Source organism: Rhinolophus hipposideros (genome assembly GCF_964194185.1).
Source record: "Rhinolophus hipposideros genome assembly, chromosome: 2".
Classification (NCBI taxonomy): Eukaryota; Metazoa; Chordata; class Mammalia; order Chiroptera; family Rhinolophidae; genus Rhinolophus; species Rhinolophus hipposideros.
In genome coordinates this window covers 102,083,965-102,102,501 of record NC_138048.1, presented here as the reverse complement: position 1 = coordinate 102,102,501, position 18,537 = coordinate 102,083,965, and the positions used below count along the sequence as shown (strand labels likewise).

The window sequence follows — 18,537 nt, the reverse complement described above, 5'->3', positions numbered from 1 at the left end:
ACACCCTTGATTGGCAGGACGCAGCTTTGGGATTTCTGTGCCGTAGCCGGCACTTTGAGCCCAGCCACGTGGCCACGACGCAGCTGCCTTCCAGAGGGGCCGTGGTCCTTTCTCTGAAGGACGCTGGCGCTCAGTGGGAGGAAGGGCTCCCAGGTCACCTTAGCAGTCTGTGCGCTACCCTGCTGGAACGCCTTATACCTGCATTGTGAAACCACGTTTTCCTGGTGAGGGGTTCAGGGCCATTGTGTACCCTGGAACTCTGGCTGGCTAAGGAAGGTGTTGTTCCTGGTGGTTCCATGGGCCTGAGCCTCTGCCCCCCTCCTTCACACGGAGCGCCTTACAGAGTGGGTGACAGATCTCTGCCGGGACACAGGGTCCTTTTCTGAAGGGACGGGGGAGGGAAGATTTGCCCCCTAGGTGCAGGGTACCGCAGGACGATGAGCAAGCTAGGATCACAGCTCATCCTCCTAGGGACCCCTTTTCACATGTGGGGAAACTGAGTCACGGAGGGGTTTAGTCACTTGCCTCAGCACGCAGTGAGTGAGGGGTGAGCGGGGGCTCCGTCTGAATGTCTCAGCCTCCCAAACCGGCCTCTGCCTTTGCCGCGCCCCTGCTCAGGCCCTTTAGCTCCCTGAGGGACAGCTCTGGGACAGGGTTCCCAAATTCTGGAACGTTTGGGGCCCACCCAAACCAAAGCATAGTGAAGCATCTCCCACATTCTCTTTCAGCACGTTCCAGATTGTACTGTGTTCATGGGAGTTCCTGGTCCTTAGGGGGCAGAGGTGCAGACAGGAAGGATGCAAAAAATCTTTACGGGAGAGGTGTCTGCAGTGGATGTTTCCAATGTGCAGGGAAATAATTCGTCTGCAAGAGGACAGAGCAGAGAGCAGAGGGTGCCTTCCATTCCCCTTGAACCAGGTCCTCCACCTCCATCCCGTGTGAGCTGGAGGCCATTTCCCTCTGCCTCGGTAAGACGGTGCCAGCAGAGAATGCAGGTGTTATCCAAACACCCGTCTTCTCTAGAAGCCAGTGACTTCTGCCCGAACTCTTCCTCAGAGATGACTGTGCCTGAGTCCAGAGCCTTTTTCCAGACACGTCTCAGACGGATCTGGCCGAGGGGAGCGGCCCCGTGGTGAGGGTTGAACTGTTTCCCCTGGGAACTGTCTGGCAAGTCTAATGAGGAATGGCACTTTACATTTATAGAGCTCCTTTCATCTGTGGCTCTCAAAGCTGCTCCACAAACATTAATTAACTCTCACACCTGTGAGGCAGGTGAGTCTGGTTGCCCCCATTTTTAGAGATGAGGAAAGAGAGGTTGGAGAGGAAAAGGACTGTGGTGAGCCACCAGAGTGGGGGGTGGCTCTGATGTTAGGAACCAGTTTTCCTGACCACAAAGCCACGAAGCCTCCCAGGCTGGTGTGGAATTTGGGTCCCAGAGGTAGCGAGTGGTGGAGACGTGGTCACACAGCTTCCTTCACGCCTCCCGCAGGCAGCCTGCCACCTCCCGTGGGCTGTGAGGACGGGATCCCTCAAAACCCTGAAGGCCTCTGAAACAGGAGCCCCAGGGAGGTCTCTGCCCCGGCGTGGTGCCGAGTGCTTCCCTGCCGTCATTACCAGGACAATAACTGCACCTTAGCTGTACATGACTAACCAAGATGTCTGCAGTGGAGACAAACGGTTGGCAAATACCAGAGCTCTTTCACAACCCCTCTTTCTCCAGGATCCAGAGCTGGTAGGAACTGACTCACACTCACTGTCTTGGGATTTCACTGATAGTGACAATGTGCTAATCCAGTGTCTGCTACCTGGCCGCTCCCCACCTGGGACTGCTGGCCCTGCTTGTTGTGCTGTGCTGCACTTTTACTGAATAGGCCAGAGGAAGCAGTGCTTCTGGAAAACAGTGGAACTTTCAGGGAAAGTCCTCTTTCATAGCAGAGAACTAACCAATGCCTGTGGCATGCAAGCTGATGTCACGCAATTCTGAAGGTGGCAGAAAAGCATCTGGGGGCACCCCTTCTGTTTGCAGGGGAGCCCAGATCTTTCCTCCCAGGGTTCCCTGACAAGGAGATGCAAGCCACCACTGGGGCTCACCCTGACACATCACCCTGGAAACTGACTCACATCTCTGAGTCCTGAGTCACATCCTGTTGTGTGTGCTGAGGCATCCAAGAAGGCATTGCAGCCGCTACCCACGACTGAGGTGAACTTGGAGGATACCCTGGGATCTGCCCTGCCGACTGCCAAGCTGAAAGAACGGGGAAAAATCCTCTAGGGAAAAAACAAGGGCTGCCCTGATGGTGTATATGTTCACCAAGCAGGGTTGGCTCTTTTAAAAATAGAGGCTAGGGCCCCTGGCATACATGATTGTCTGGTCTCTGTTTGTAAATGGCTCTGAAAGGTGACTGAAAGGTCTGTAAAGATACCAGCTGAATAGCCAAAGGAAGGGCTTTCTCACTATAACACCCAAGTCCAGGAGCCCCATCAACCTTCTCCTGGCCCCAGGCTGAGCGAAGGTGTCCCAGCTCAGGTGATGCTGTTAGAAACCCAGGTTTTGAGGGAGGGAGTTAAAAAGCCAATATAGGTAGTTGGTCACAGTAGAGCCAGGTGTCTCTGGCCATCCTTTTCTGTGGCTTGGCCGGGAGCTTGAGGACAAAGTAGAACATTTTTGGGTTTTCAAAGGCCAGCTCTTGGTTTCCTTGATTTTGTCACTTTCTCGTATTTGAGTTCATTGATTTCTACTCTAATGTTCATTTTTTTTCTTCTCTTCTCCTTCTTTAGTTTTATTTTGGTCTTTTTTTACTCTAGTTCCTAAGGAGGAAACAGATTACTGATTCTGGATTATTCTTCTTTTCAAATACATATATATATATATATATATATTTCAATATATTTCAAATATATATATCTTTTCAAATATATATATATATTTTTAAATATATATATATTTGAAAATGCATATATATAGGATGATCATATAGGTGCATTCCATGCTATCAAGTTTCCTCTAAGCACTACTTTTGCTGCATCCCACAAATTTTGATAAGTAGTGTTTTCATTTAGCTCAAAATATATTTAAATTTTTTTTTGAGGCTTCTTACTTGACCCATAGGTTATTTAGAAGTGTGTTGTTGAGACACCAATTCTTTGGAGATTTTCCAGCTATCCTTTCTATTATTGATTTTATAGTTTAAATTCATGTGGCCTGAGAATGTATTTCTCAGTACAATTTCTGTTCTTTTAAATTTGTTAAGGGGTATTTTTGTGGCCCAGAATGTGGTCTGTCTTAATGAATGTTCCCTGAGAGCTTGAGAAGAATCTGTGTTCTGCTGTTGTTGAGGGGAATGTTCTATAAATGTTAATTAGATCAGGTTGGTTGGTAGTACTGTTCATGTCAACTATGCCCTAATTTTCTGCCTGCTTGATGTATCAGTTACTGAAAGAGGGGTGTTGAGTCTTCAACTCTAACGGTGTATTTCTCTATTTTTCCTTGCAGTTCTATCAGTTTTTGCCTCATGTTTTTTGGACACTGTTTTTAGGTACATAATTATTAAGGATTATTATGTCTTCTTAGAGAATTGACTCCTTTATCATCATGTTTCCTTTATCCCTGAAATTTTCCCTTCTTTTACATTTAGCATTATATAAAATTAATATAGCTAAACTGGCTTTCTTTTGATTAGTGTTAGCATGGTCTGTCATCTCCCATCCCTTTACTTTTAACCTGAGTTTTTAGATTTAAACTAGTTTCCCTGTAGACGACACATAGTTGAGTCTTGTTTTAATTTACTCCGACAATCTCTTTTAACTGGTGCATTTAAACCATTCATATTTAAGGTGATTATTGATATATTGGATTAATATCTACCATGTTTGAAACTGTGTTATATTTGTTGTGCCTGTCTTCCCCCCCTTGTTCTGCATTCTCTGGTTTTAACAGAACTATATATGATTCCATTTTATCTCCCTCTTAGCAAATCAGTTATACTTTTTAAAAGCTTTTAGTGGTTGCCTAGAGTTGCAAAATACATGTATGATGACTCCTAAGTCATATCAGATGATACTATATCCTATCGTCCTTCCCATTTCTGTCATTACTGTCATTCATGTCACTTATCCATATGTTATAATTACCCCCTACATTATCACTATTATCATCTTAAACAGTTATCTTTTGGATCAATTAAGAATAGGAACAATAAGACTTTATTTTACTTTCATTTATTCTTTCTCTGATGCTATTTCTTTATCTAGATCTGAATTTCTGACCCATATTATTTTCTTTTTCCCTAAAGAACTTCTTTCATTTTTTTCTTGCAGGGCATGTCTGCTGGATAAATTATCTAAGTTTTTGTTTGTCAGAGAATGTCTGTATTTTTCCTTTACCTCTGAAGGCTAATTTTTATCAATATAGAATTCTAGGTTGGTGGCTTAGGTTGTGGGGTTTTTTTTCTTTCAACACTTTAAATATTTACCAATATATTCTCCTTTTGCTCTCATGGTTTCTGAAGAGAAGTCCAAAATAATTCTTATCCTTATTAACCTCTAGATAATGGGCCCTCCTTTTCCACCCTCTTCTGGCTTCTTTCAAGATTTTCTCCTTGTCTTTGAGTTTTCTGCAGTTTCAATATGATATGCCTAGATATAGATTATTTGGTAGGTAGTTTGCTTGATGTTCTGTTTGCTTTTTGGATCTGTGGTTTGGTGTCTGTCATTAATTTTGGAAAATTCTTGGCCAATAATACTTCAAATATTTCTTCCATTCTGTTTTCTCTTCCTTTTTCTTCTGGTATTTCCACTATGCATATTTTATGCCTTTTGATATTGTCCCAAAGTTGATATTCTTTTATATATATATATATATATATATATATATATATATATATATATATATATATATATATATATATATTTTTTTTTTTTTTTTCTCTTTACTTTTTGGTTTGGTAGGTTTCTATTAACACATTTTCAAGCTCACTGATTTTTTTCCTCAGCCATGTCCAGTCTATTAATGAGCCCATCAAAGGCATTTCTCATTTCTGCCACAATGTTTTTCATTTCTAGAATTCCTTTTTCAGTCTTAAGAGTTTCCATCTTTCTTCTTACATGATCCATCTGTTCTTGCATTCTGTCATCTTTTTCCAGTATAGCCCTACATGTATCAAACATAGCTGAATTCCCTGTTTGGTAGCTGATTCTGGTTCTGATGCTTGTTTTGTCTCTTCAGACTGTTTTTGCTTGCTTTTTGGCATGCCTTGTTATTTCTGATTGGAAAGTCGGACATGGTGTATCAGGTAATAGGAACTGAGGTGAATAGGCCTTTAGTGTGAGATTTTATGTTCATCTAGCTAGGAGTTGGGGTTTAATGTTTGCTGTAGCTGTAGGTGCCAGAGGCTTTAAATTCCTCTAATGTCCTTGTTTTTGTCTCCCTTGTTGTCTTCGGGCTGCCCTAAGAATTCTTCCTTAAATAGTTTGTGTCTTGCAGCTCTAGTAGCTGTAACCCACTGTTATTATACTGGATCCCATGAGAACCTTGAGGAGTTCATGAATGAAAAACCCACAAAAGCATCCCAAACATACCCCCCCACACACACACACACATATGACCATAGCTCCCAAGAGTTTCTTACTCTCATACTAGACTATACTCAGCCTCCAACAGTTTGTCAAAATTCCCACTTAAGTGTTCCTACCAGTTTGTGGCTCCAGTAGCTTCTGTTCCCAGTAAGCAGATCGCTATGTGATTTTCTGTATTCACCTACCTCTCAAGATTTCAGGGTGGCTGTTTTGCCCTATGACCTCAATTCTCTAACAGATCCAAGAAAAGTAGTGGATTATCACTTTATTTAGCTTTTTTCTTGTTGGGAGTGATGACTCCCAAGAGCTTTACATTTCAGAGTTGAAATGGGAAACAGCAGGACATTTAATACGAATTATTGGATAGGGTCATTTTTAACTCTGGAGAGTTTTTGGTACTGTTGCATCAAAAGTTAAAGCACTCTATTTTCTTATTGAGTGATATATGCTGTGGATACCTCTGAGCTCACCACTAGCCTCAACCCTACCTTATCCCTAACTTCCCCCCCTTATGACCTCATTTCAAGCAGATGGGAGTGGGGCTCAAGTTGTAGAGAGAGGGCTCTGTTTTTCCCATTATTTGATAATAAAAAAGCTGAAAATAATCAGAAAATGGACTCAGTAAAGTAGCTGCATCAAAACTTTATGTGCCCCGGAAAAAAACAGGATGCAGAAAGGCTCAAATTTAAATTTTTTAATCCAGTAGCTTTTTAAATGGAAATATGAACTGGTTGAGACTAAATGCTCGCCTTCTCTATCCTCACCTCAAATCTCCAGTTTTCTTTTCTTGGCCCTTTACAGTTTAATCTCCTGAGTCCTGTTCCTTTTCAGTGCTGATGACTCCGGCAGTCAAGCACTTTGTCAGTGAACAGCACAGTATGACCTGCACCTCATCCTGGAGCAGGGGGATGTGGCCTGATCAATAAATATCAGTTAAGTTCCTTGGCATGGATTACTTTGCCTTTTTAGTAATGTAGTCCTAAAAACTAGATTTATTGAGCATTTAATACGGCCCAAAACTGATATTTGCTTTATATATAACTTATCACACTTATTCCTTTACCCTTTGAAGTAGGAAAATTACATATCAGAGAAAATAAATGACTTTCCCAAGGTCATATAGCTAGTTTATGGTGAAGGCAGGACTCAAACTGAAATCTGTCTATGACTTAAATTGTTTTCCCTAGTCTGCTCCTCGCAGAGGCATAACACAAGCATATAATAAATTCCACTAGGATTCTTATCGCTAATGTAGGAACAGCTGTTTGCAAGTCCAGATTTAGCAGATAATCCAGCAGTTTGCCTGGATATAGCCCATACGTCCCCCACTACAAATCCCTGAAGGCAAGAACTAGAATGCATTCACTACTGAGTCCCCCAAACAGGGGCCCTAGTAAAGCAAAAATGTTTGTTGGCAACATGAACGAATGAGGAAATGAATAAGTGCATGAGCCTATGAATTAAGGAAGGAAGGAATGAATGAAGCAACTCTCAGCATGATGAATTAATGCAATAAGAAGAAGCTTTTCCAAGCATCATACAGTCCCAGGATCATCACTAATGTCAGACTATAAACTCCAGTGGAGCAGGGACCATATTGGTCTTACTCATCACGTTGTTACCAGCTAAATTAGCACATGCCCAGCACATAGTAAATTTTCAATAAACTTTTCTTCTTTTTGCTGGATGGACTTGTCAGAGGCAACCCCTTCAAGAACAAGTAGCCTTGCTTTCTGGAGAATGACTGACAGTGGTTCTCTTCCTCAGCTTATGGCTCCTTTTCTGGATAACCCCATCTTATCCCTGCCTACTTTCTCTAACCACAACATGCATAGTTATTATTACAAGTGCCATTCTTCACCCCACACCTCCACCTGATTCTTCCCTAACTCTGTTTAACATACAAGTTAGGGAGAGAAATACTGCTTAGGAACTACGTGAATTAGAATCCTGGTCTGTGACTATTGGGAGGGGCTTAGAGATCATCTCCTTTCAGAGATGAGAATGAGAAAGTGAAGCAAGTAATCCAGGTCACCACACAGACCCTTTTCCCAACTCTCAGTCCAGAGCTCAGGGTGGCCCACAGCACGGCCACATCTATGCAATACTTCAAACATTCACATTACCCTCATCAGAGAAAGAATGGTAACTGAACAGTAAACTCAGAATACACCATATTATTGGCCCTTAGTTTTTTGTTTTATTTTTTGTTTTTGTTTTTTTATGAATAATACATGTAGAAGAAGAAAACAACCAAAAAGCCAACATGAGAAGCTCGCCATCACCACCTTCTGGCTCGCCCTTGGCAATGAACCCAAGTGCAGTTCTGTGGTCACATGAATGAAAACTGATCACAGAGGGGGCGGGGTGGGGAGGGGTGCTTTGGGTTTTCAATGCTATCCCCCCTCTAATACTGGAAAGCTAAGTTGTGGTGTGAAGTAAGAAGATGTTAAATCTAAAACCCTGTGTTAAAAAAAAATCACAGAACTTGGACTTTAATCATAAAGATCATTTTACCAAAGCATATTTTTAAAAGGCTGTGAAACATTATGCAACGTTTGCATGGCTTAATTATGAGTTTAGAAAAGCCTAACACAACTTTTTCACTATAGTAAAACATGACAGAGCATGAATTATGGCATAATACTTTATGCTTACTGTGGTTTTAGACATGGGGTTAGGGGTGCTGGGCTGTCTACACAACAAGGCATGAATTACTGTACCGCAATTCACAGCCCGGAGGGCTTTATGACAATTATAAAACCTCTTTTGTTTGCTTTTTAAATGATCAAACTATCTGACTACTATATATTCATTTAGCAAACATGTGTATCTAGGACACATACATGTCTATAGAAAAATATCTGCATATACATTTTTTTTTCATTTGGAGCAAAATACTTGTAGTAATATGGGAATCTCGAACAATCTGCTATTACTCTTTGCTTTTGATTATTGGAAACTGTTAGCTGTAAGATTATGCAAAATCATTGACTATAGTTCAACATGTATCTTCCACTGAGTTTAAAATGGACCAGCTCTCTTATTCCCTGCCATCTCCTCAAATTCTCTAAAACTCAGAATCAAATGAAGACCTTACTTTAATATTCGGGGTCAAAGATTCTAAGTTAAAATATTTGCCCAGGTGTTTTCAAACTTAAAAACTCAGTTATTTTAAAGAAAAGAAGTTTATCAGTATGAGGGAAAGGGGTAGGGGGCTGTCAGCAGATTGAGAAGGACGACTTGGGTCTCTAAGGGCCTGATTTCCCTTTTCGCCATGACAACTTCAAAAAGGCAAACGTTAGCTGCTAGAAATGACATGCCCCTGGTGGAGAAGATCGGAATATTTTATCACCAGTGGGAAGATTTTTATGGCATGGCACATCTAAAATTCACACCCAGTATTTTCCTAAGGAACTCTGTTCTATCTACATTTACTCGCAGCATCATGAAGCCCCGGCTGTGAAGACCACTGGGAGTTAGTATCGTTTGCTGTCACCTTTGCCCACCAAGAAGGTGGGACACAAAGGCAAAATTAATGTTTAACCTTAAAGAAATGTAAAGCTATCTTGTGGTGGAACAGTGTTCAACTTAAATTTTCTTATATCTTTTGCCTAAGAATAGAGGGAGGCTTTTTTATTGTTTGTTTGTTTGTTTGTTTTTGTATCCTTTTCATCTGCAAACAGCGTGATGCTTTTGAAAACTAAGACTCCTATGAATGCTGGTGTCAAATTTACAAAATCCTTTTTTACCTAAATCTTCTGAAGTCAGACTTCTGTCTTTTCTCTATCCCAGGCCTCTTTTAATGGCAATCTGTTAAATACTTGCTCAGCATTCAGCCCTTGAAACGTTGCAAACCTGATGTCTTGAAAAGAGGCAGGATATCTCTGTTAGTCTGGGATGACAGAGCCAAGCTCTCTACTGCTGGGTTTGGGAAGCAGTCATCAGGCCTCATTTCCAGTTCCTCAGCCAAACCTTCTTTTCTGTTATCCTTCAGGGAGAATTTTCATCTAAATAGAAAACATGTATAAGCCCATGACATATTTCTGCCAAAAGTACAAAAAAAAAACCAAACCCAAAACTCTTATGTTCTTTTTTTCTTACTGAGTGCAGATAGACGGGTGATCCCCTGAGTGTATAAAATGTTTCTGATGGTGTTAATTATAATTATTGGTAAAGCAGTCAATATGTGCAGCAGTTTGAATATTAACACTTCTACCTGGAAAGCATAATCGACTCTTCTCATCATTATTCACATGATTAAATAAAACCTTTGGAAGGAAGGAAGGAAGATTTTCAGAGGAAAATCTGCAAGAATCAAACAACCTGTGTTTCAGTGTCTTTTGGGGGGAAATCATCGAACAAAAGCAAATACCTGGACTAAAGTAGGCTTATTGGACATTGTAAACCAGCCACACACATGTATAACATATGGAAACAAAGGTGACTAGTTTCTCATTAAGTCTTTCAAAAAAATGTTAACCCTCCCCCGCCCCCGCACTCACATCTAACTGACCTCCCTGGTTGTCTGCAGATACAAGGCAGATCCAGCCATCCCCACCGTGGTCCTACGACCAGTCCTACCAGTACCTGGGATCAATTGCCTCTCCTTCTGTACACCCAGCAACACCCATCTCGCCTGGACGGGCCAGCGGCATGACAACCTTCTCTGCAGAGCTTTCCAGTCGACTCTCAAGTAAGCTGCTTGGAAACACTCTGAAACCGAGCTAGAGTGGAAGGTTCGACAGACTAGAGGACATGCGTGAAGGGGTTGGCAGTCATTTTTAATTGGATAAAATATGGTTTAAAGATATGGTTGTCTATCTCTAAGCCTCACCCACGCAGTGATTTCCCTTGACAGCCAGAGGCAGAGGTCATGGGTATAGAGGCAGCAGTGGCTTAGAAAAGTGGACTCCCTGGGCATTTTGGGGGTTTGCTCACATTTGATAAGTAAAGATGGCAGGTGAATGATTAATAATCTATGAAAGACCAAAGAAGTCAACTTCTAGAACTCATCTGGTGGTGGCGGGCTTTCGTATGTCACATAAACTGGGGTACCTATGGAATGGCAAGCAAATACACCCCAAAGGAGAAGTTTCCAACTAAGAGCCACTCATACCAGGTTAGAGGGACAGAGTGGAAAGCTCAGGTGTCGTGGTTAGCATAATTGTCGTTCATACGAGCTCATTAAATATTAGTCATTTAACCGATGAGACCTCTGCTTCGCTCTCACCTTTGCTTGTGGGCAGGGAAATCGGAGTTACAGAGAAAAATTCCTTTCTTGAAAGCAGAGGAAGAAACTCCCCATTTGGGGCTTTGAAATTGCAGCTGGACCAAACTGAAAATAGTTCCGAGTGTCAGCATTGAGAAGCCTGCAGACTTTTGTTTCCCTGCTCTCAGGATCAGATTATAGCAGATTAGGGGGCAGGCAAGGGGGCAAAGGCAACATTTTAACTGTTGTGTAATGTTGTGTTGTCCAGATAATTGTGATTACTTGAGATTTCACCAAATGCTTTAGCTTCTTCTCACAGCTTCTCAACAGTAGCACATTGACATTTGGGGCCAGATCATTCTTTGCTGTGGGCAGGGGGACTGTCCTGTGCATTGTAGGATATTTAGCAGCATTCCCGGGCACTCGATGCCAGTAGCACCTCGCCCCCCCATCACGACAACCAAAAAATATCTTCAGACATTGCCAAATGTCCCAAGGCCCAAAACTGACCCCCAGTTGAGAACCACTGTCTTCAAGTGTTCTTGGGCACAGCAGTGAAATAAGAAGCCAATTTAGTTGCTAATTTTCATGTTAATTTCGGCCATTAATGCCAACATTTTCAAGGCACCTGCTGGGCTATGGACTTCAGGAAGTAGCATAGGAAGTATGTATGATGTCTGTTCAGCCTGTTTTATAAGTTCTGTTCCCTCAAGACCAGTTTGATTCCAAAGGCGCTTGGCAACTTTTACTGATTCTTCTCAGTGGCACTGCTCTTCCCACTGGCTGTGGCCTACGTCTGAGACAATTACTGGTTTCCTTGGAAATGTCCCTGTTGTGGGTCTGTCCTTAGAGTTCATTACATAAGTTTTGACTTGGTCAGCACCCAAGACCAGTACCTTATGGTCCAAGAACCCTAGAAGCCACCTGCTCTAACTGGCCAGTACTCATATGGAAGCGTTACTTGTTTTTTTTAAAGGAACGAGTAACGGGTGCACCCCCAAATCCCGCATCACAGTTGCACTTCTGAATAAACTTTTCTTCAGTTACCCAAGGAGCAAGGAAGGACGTTTGATGGCATGAGGCTGTGAAGTAGATACAAACCAGGCTCCATTTTGGCACCCCAGAATGATCCTCTGCAGTCTTCGAGGGAGGACCAGAGGGAATTCCAGATGAGCTTTCACTGGGCAGAGAACAGCCTGGGAGGATACTCTTCAACTTAGCAGATCTCCCTCTGAGAAATCAAGCCTGAAGCACAGGCTTGAAAAGTGCAGTCATATGCTTGTGGGCAGGAGGGGGTTGAGGTACATAAAAGTGGCTGCCTGGCCGCCAGCTTTGAGAACCCCACACTGTTCTGTGCCTGCTTTTCCCTTTAACCCAAGCCCCAGTTCCACGCTCTGCCTGTCTCCTAGGCCCCAACCCCACCTGGGCTTCCTTCTGCAAGGGGGACTTGCACTCTGTCTGTCTCTCTTTCCTTCGCAGACAGACTCCACACCTTGTCTGAAAAGAGTTGTCATCTGGAGGTTTTCTTTTCTTTATTCCTTTTAAAAAAAAAAATAATAATGTTTAGCTGCCAACCTGGGCGACAGACAGCATGCATTATTCTGAGTCATGCAAAAGATCCTTTTAAGGCTGCCATTATCTGCTCAGGCTGTTTAATCCTTTGGGGGCAGTGGGAGGGGCCCTGAGTGGTGTTGCTTTCATCCACATCAAACTGCAAAATGAAGACCTACGCCTTCACAGCATTTCCCCTCATCAGGGGGGAAACATTTCCAACTAAAATACCTGAACCACCTAATCCCCAGATGTCCTACTCTTTAGGAGTTCTTTGTGTATATCAGGGGTCCGCACCTCTGCCCACACTGTTATTGAATAAGGGGCACCAGGCCAGCCAAAATGACAAATGAGCTGCGGCCGGGTGGGTGACTTGTGCGTTACTGAGGCTTGGTACAGGGCATCAGACTGGACATAAAAAGGAAAACAAATATTTGAATAGCTCACTTGAATCTAAACATATCTAAAGGGCAGAAGTTGTTTTATTATCAAATTGTGTAAAAAGGGTGATTTGACCAAATGAATGGTCTTTTGTGGTATGACGTCGGTACTGTGTGGACAGAAAAAGAATCAGCATTTAAGAGCTTTCAGATATTCTGCCCAAAGTGAAACAACTATTTTCCCCTGACATCTAAAGACCATAACATCATTCCATTACTTATGTCCGTGACAAACCATGGACTCACTCAAGATTCCAGTAACTTGGTACCATCACCAGTTTACCACGTACTAGTTGGAACAGACCGACAGAGCATGTCCAGACATCGCTGTGAAACAGGGTGACCTTTCATTCATTTTCCAGTGGATTCACCTTTTTGTCTCAGGGCAAATGAAGCAAGAGGAATAATGGGAGGAGTCATTTATTTGTGTCCAGAGTATTGCATCAGATGAAAACAAATTGATTATATTTGCCTAATGCTTTTCCTCCTACCTCGGCTTCTCCCTAGACTACATAAATCTTACTGGAAAAATGGAGTAAAGCTTCCTGTTAACTCTCAAACATGTCACAGCTCTCCGTGTGAGCAAAAACAAGTGACACAGGGCTTGCTCATAGATGGCCTCAGTGAGCGGGCAGGGACAAACCCTGTGGAATGAGGTGTGGCCTGGCTTCAGGACAAACCAGAGAGTGGCCGTGGAAGGGCAAGCCTAGAAGCACTGTCAGTTTACAACTTTTTCCCTGCCCACATGTCTGACTCGCTTAGAAAAGATTAACAGGAGTGTTTGTTTGAAAGTCAGACTCCTGGTTTCCTCATTAGTGGAGAAATTTGCTGCAGACTTCAGTTGTTTCTATAAACTTTAATTACCTCTCTGATGAGGAGTACATCCCCTCATCACATTCACCCCAAATTTACAGAGGAGGTCATTTTTAAAAAATGTGTTAGAGCAATAAAAAACCACTAGAGGGTGGGAGGGAGGGAGGGAGGGAGAGAGAGAGAGACAGAGACAGAGACAGAGAGAAAGAGAGAGAGAGGAGGGATGGAGAGGAAGGGAGAGAAGGGGTGAGTGAGGGAAAGAGGGAGGGAGGGAGGTTGGCTGAGAGGATTGGGAAAAGGAGGGTAAGGGAGGGGAGAGGAGGGAAAGAGAGATAGAAAGAGAGAACACACTAGCTCTCCCTGCTGGAATAATAGGCTTGAAATATGAGGAAGTTGATCAAGGGTCGATGCCTTCCAAAAACAGATTAATCCACCCTGGTAGCTTTCCTTTCAGAGCGAGCTTTGGCTCACTCAAGTTTCAATATGGGCCTGAACACAAGAGGTTACAGGCCACATGCCATTCGGAGCCTGGAGTTATTTTGTATGTTGATCTGAGAACTTACAAATTTTAAAACATTAATTCTTGCCTCCATTCTGTTTTGTTACTGTCTTTTGGGTTTGCTGATGAAAAGATTATAGTCCTAGCCTGGTCATTTCATGAATAATTCTGAGAAATAGAAATTACTCCAGGACACCATCTTGCATCTACAGGGTTGGTTCTCAAAGAGGGGTGGGTGGTGAAGACAGGGGTTGCCCCCCCTCACCCCTACCTCCAGGACATTTGGCAGTATCTGGAGACATGGTTGGCTGTCACCGTTCAGGGAGTGGGGACACTACTGGCATCTGGTGAGCAAAGGCCAAGAAAGCTGACAAACATCCTACAACGCACAGATAGCCCTCCATACCCCAACAAATAACTGTCAGCACAAAAGTGGTCAATATGCCTCTTTTGAGAAACACTAATCTACAGGACACTGGGAACCCTTCCTGGCATCTAAACCCCCTAGTAGCTCCCAAGGGCAGCCTGTGGTTAAGAAAAATGCAAAGGGATGCAATAAAGGCTAGCCAAAGCCACTGTGTGAAACTATAAATGCATAATCCTACCAAAATGAGTTTTATAGACAAAGCTTTGCCATTCCTGGTGAAATTTCAACATGTGCAAAAGTGGAATAGATCAAGGTTCTGCAGCCATTCATGTTAACAAACTAGTGAAGCCCATAGTGCAGAATACCAGGTGAAATCGAGGCTGGATTCTTTCTACAAACGTGGACCTAGTCTGAGGTCGATGAGGGGTAGACAGAGTGGTATGGAGAGTCACTAACGTGTACTCACAGTCACTACTGTGGTAGGCAGAGATTGACTCACAGAAAGGTGCCAATTTTGAGCTGTTTGAGGCCTACCGATACGGCAATTTCCTATGAAGCAACCCAAATATTATGTATAATGTATTACAATGTTATTATATATTAATATTGTTATGATACAATATATCATGCACATATTCTATTACTTTATTAATACATCCATTCCATTTGTAACTATTACATAGTGTTATATTATGTCAGATTATATGTTGTTATAATTACATCAATATCACAGATTACACTTATATTAATATTGGTGTATGAATATACTGATTGCACAGAGGGTTGGTAAACGTTTTCTGTAAAGAGCCAGATACTAACTCGTTCAGGCTTCTGGGACCTACGGTCCGTGTCACGACCGTTCAGTTCTGCAGAGGTAGCTCAACAGCAGCCACACGCACTACAGAAAATAAGGAGTGAGGCTGATGCCAATAACATTTCATATATGGTCACTGAAATTCGAATTTCATATGCTTCTGATGTCAGGAAATATTCTTCTTCTTTTGATTTTTCTCAACCATTTGGAAAAATAAAAGTCGTTCTTAGCTTGTGGGCCCTACAAAAATCGGCACAGGTAGATTTCGTCCATGGGCTGTACAGTTTGCCAACCCTGGAATTAAATCAATATTATATCTAGATTATATCTATTCTACATTATGTCTATACATACTGTATCTTTACTATATTTATATTCTTATACTATCGCATATACCACGTTATAGTACATGATACCATATATTGTCTTATATTACTATGTATTATCATAGCATCTGGGCAGCGGCATTCTGGGTAATCCTGTGGGCGGGCCAACGGAGGAGGGGCGTGGCCTCCCTACATGCAATATATTGTCTTATATTACTATGTATTATCATACCGCCTGGGCAGCGGCATTCTGGGTAAGCCTCCTGTGGGCGGGCCAACGGAGGAGGGGGCGTGGCCTCCCTACGTGCAATATGTTGTCTTATATTACTATGTATTATCATACCACCTGGGCAGCGGCATTCTGGGTAATCCTGTGGGCGGGCCAACGGAGGAGGGGCGTGGCCTCCCTACATGCAATATATTGTCTTATATTACTATGTATTATCATACCGCCTGGGCAGCGGCATTCTGGGTAAGCCTCCTGTGGGCGGGCCAACGGAGGAGGGGGCGTGGCCTCCCTACATGCAATATGTTGTCTTATATTACTATGTATTATCATACCACCTGGGCAGCGGCATTCTGGGTAATCCTGTGGGCGGGCCAACGGAGGAGGGGCGTGGCCTCCCTACATGCAATATATTGTCTTATATTACTATGTATTATCATACCGCCTGGGCAGCGGCATTCTGGGTAAGCCTCCTGTGGGCGGGCCAACGGAGGAGGGGGCGTGGCCTCCCTACATGCAATATGTTGTCTTATATTACTATGTATTATCATACCGCCTGGGCAGCGGCATTCTGGGTAATCCTGTGGGCGGGCCAACGGAGGAGGGGCGTGGCCTCCCTACATGCAATATATTGTCTTATATTACTATGTATTATCATACCGCCTGGGCAGCGGCATTCTGGGTAATCCTGTGGGCGGGCCAACGGAGGAGGGGCGTGGCCTCCCTACATGCAATATGTTGTCTTATATTACTATGTATTATACCGCCTGGGCAGCGGCATTCTGGGTAATCCTGTGGGCGGGCCAACGGAGGAGGGGCGTGGCCTCCCTGCTGCCGATCTCACGCTGTTTCCCCGCCCTGCAGCTGCACCCGACCTGACGGCCTTCGGCGACCCGCGCCAGTTCCCCGCGCTGCCGTCCATCTCGGACCCTCGCATGCACTACCCCGGGGCCTTCACCTACTCCCCGACGCCCGTCACGTCGGGTATCGGCATCGGCATGTCGGCCATGAGCTCCGCCACGCGCTACCACACGTACCTGCCTCCGCCCTACCCCGGCTCGTCGCAGGCGCAGGGCGGCCCGTTCCAGGCCAGCTCGCCTTCCTACCACCTGTACTACGGCGCCTCGGCCGGCTCCTACCAGTTCTCCATGGTGGGCGGCGAGCGCTCGCCGCCGCGCATCCTGCCGCCCTGCACCAACGCCTCCACCGGCTCGGCGCTGCTCCACCCCAGCCTCCCGAACCAGAGCGACGCGGTGGAGGCCGAGGGCAGCCACAGCAACTCCCCCACCAACATGGCGCCCGCCGCGCGCCTGGAGGAGGCCGTGTGGCGGCCCTACTGAGGCGGCCGCGCGCCGCCGCCCACGTCGGCCTCCCGGGGGGCCCGCCCCGCGCCGGGGGTCCGCCCCGCGCCCCGCGCCCCGCGCCCGGGGGTCGGCGGCGTGGGGGGCGCGTCCCGCGGGCTGTGCGGCCGCCCCGGCCCCGGCGACACGACCGGGGATGTCCGCCCCCCCCCGCGGGGACGCGTCGCGGCGCCGACAGGAAGATGCCCACAGGGACACTGTGAATGCTTCTGATTTAGCGATGCTGTGAATAAAAGAAAGAGTTTATACCCGTGGCTTCACTTTTTAACCAAGTCGTTGATTCCGAGAATGTGGGGTTTGGGTCTGGGAGCGGGGGGGCTGCAGCTCGTGCCGTCGGGCGGGCGATTCCTAGTTTTAATTTTCTCTTCTCCAGCACCTTATAAATTGCAAAATGCATCTTCGCATTTGGGGTGGTCTTTATTTTTATATATATATATATATATAAATTTGAGCTTGCTTGATTTTCTTGCTTATGACATTTGAAAGAACTATGATTCCTTCTTCTGTAAGTTTTATTTAACTTTTATTTTGGACTTTTGTGTAGTTGTTTTTTTTTGTGTTTTGTTTTTGAGAAACAGCTACAGCTTTGGGTCATTTTCAACTACTGTATTCCCGCGAGGAATCCCGAGATATTTATGTATCATGATGTTTAGACACTTGCTTATGTGTTGATCCTTTTTTATTATTTAAATGGACTTATGTTAAGAAGAAAACGATCAAGTACTACATTGTTTTGTTTATGGTAGTAGCCAAAGTGAAGTGTATCCCATTGAAGGAGGCTGGGGGAAGAGGAGGGGTAATGTGATCGCTCGGTTATCCGAATATTGTTTACATTAAACTTCCTTTAATGTTAATCACACGAGTTGGTAGCTAACGCAGCGATGTTTTTAAGGGGCGTTTTTGACACCGAGCGTCACTCCAAGGAGCTGAAGTATGGAATTGCCCGCCAAGCTCACCACAGGGTCTCCTGTCTGACTCCTTCCCTTCAGGCCGAGAAGGTCAGGTCTGGTTCCAGACCCTTCACAGAGATGCCAATGGTTGCACCTCTGCACAGGAGTTCTTTTCTGCAGAGGGATTTGCTCACTCCGTAGCCTCCTGATAATTTCAGACATGCTTCATAACAGCAAATCCAAAGTAAGCTGTATCCACATGGGAATCGAATGAAGGAACGGAGGGCTTCCTTACATGCTCGGTTCTGGGGTGGGAAGGAGATCATCTGAATCCAGACTTCAGATTTTTTTCAGCTCCAAGAAAATAGTCCTCTTTGATACAGTACATTTATGCAGAACCAAACTTGTGGCTATTCCCCAACCCCAGGACTAGACTGGGTGTCTTTGACAGCCAGAGGTTTCCA

General features: G+C 44.3%; 1 protein-coding gene and 1 long non-coding RNA gene across 2 annotated transcripts in view; one reads left to right on the top strand and one right to left on the bottom strand.

Moving 5' to 3' along the window:
• Positions 1-17,205, top strand: part of RUNX1 (RUNX family transcription factor 1) — a 227,715-nt gene extending 210,510 nt beyond the window's left edge. Inside the window, exons 8-9 of the mRNA XM_081028848.1 lie at positions 10,109-10,270; positions 16,687-17,205. Coding sequence (XP_080884974.1) covers positions 10,109-10,270; positions 16,687-17,162 — 638 coding nt within the window. The 3' untranslated portion in view covers positions 17,163-17,205. The remainder of the gene's footprint in view (positions 1-10,108; positions 10,271-16,686) is intronic.
• On the bottom strand, positions 7,800-17,111 carry LOC308488779. Its single transcript, XR_013991950.1, has 3 exons — positions 16,860-17,111; positions 10,808-12,324; positions 7,800-9,584 (listed from the first exon to the last, which is right to left on the bottom strand). It is a non-coding gene; the product is annotated as an uncharacterized lncRNA (long non-coding RNA).
• Positions 17,206-18,537: the final 1,332 nt, after the last annotated feature.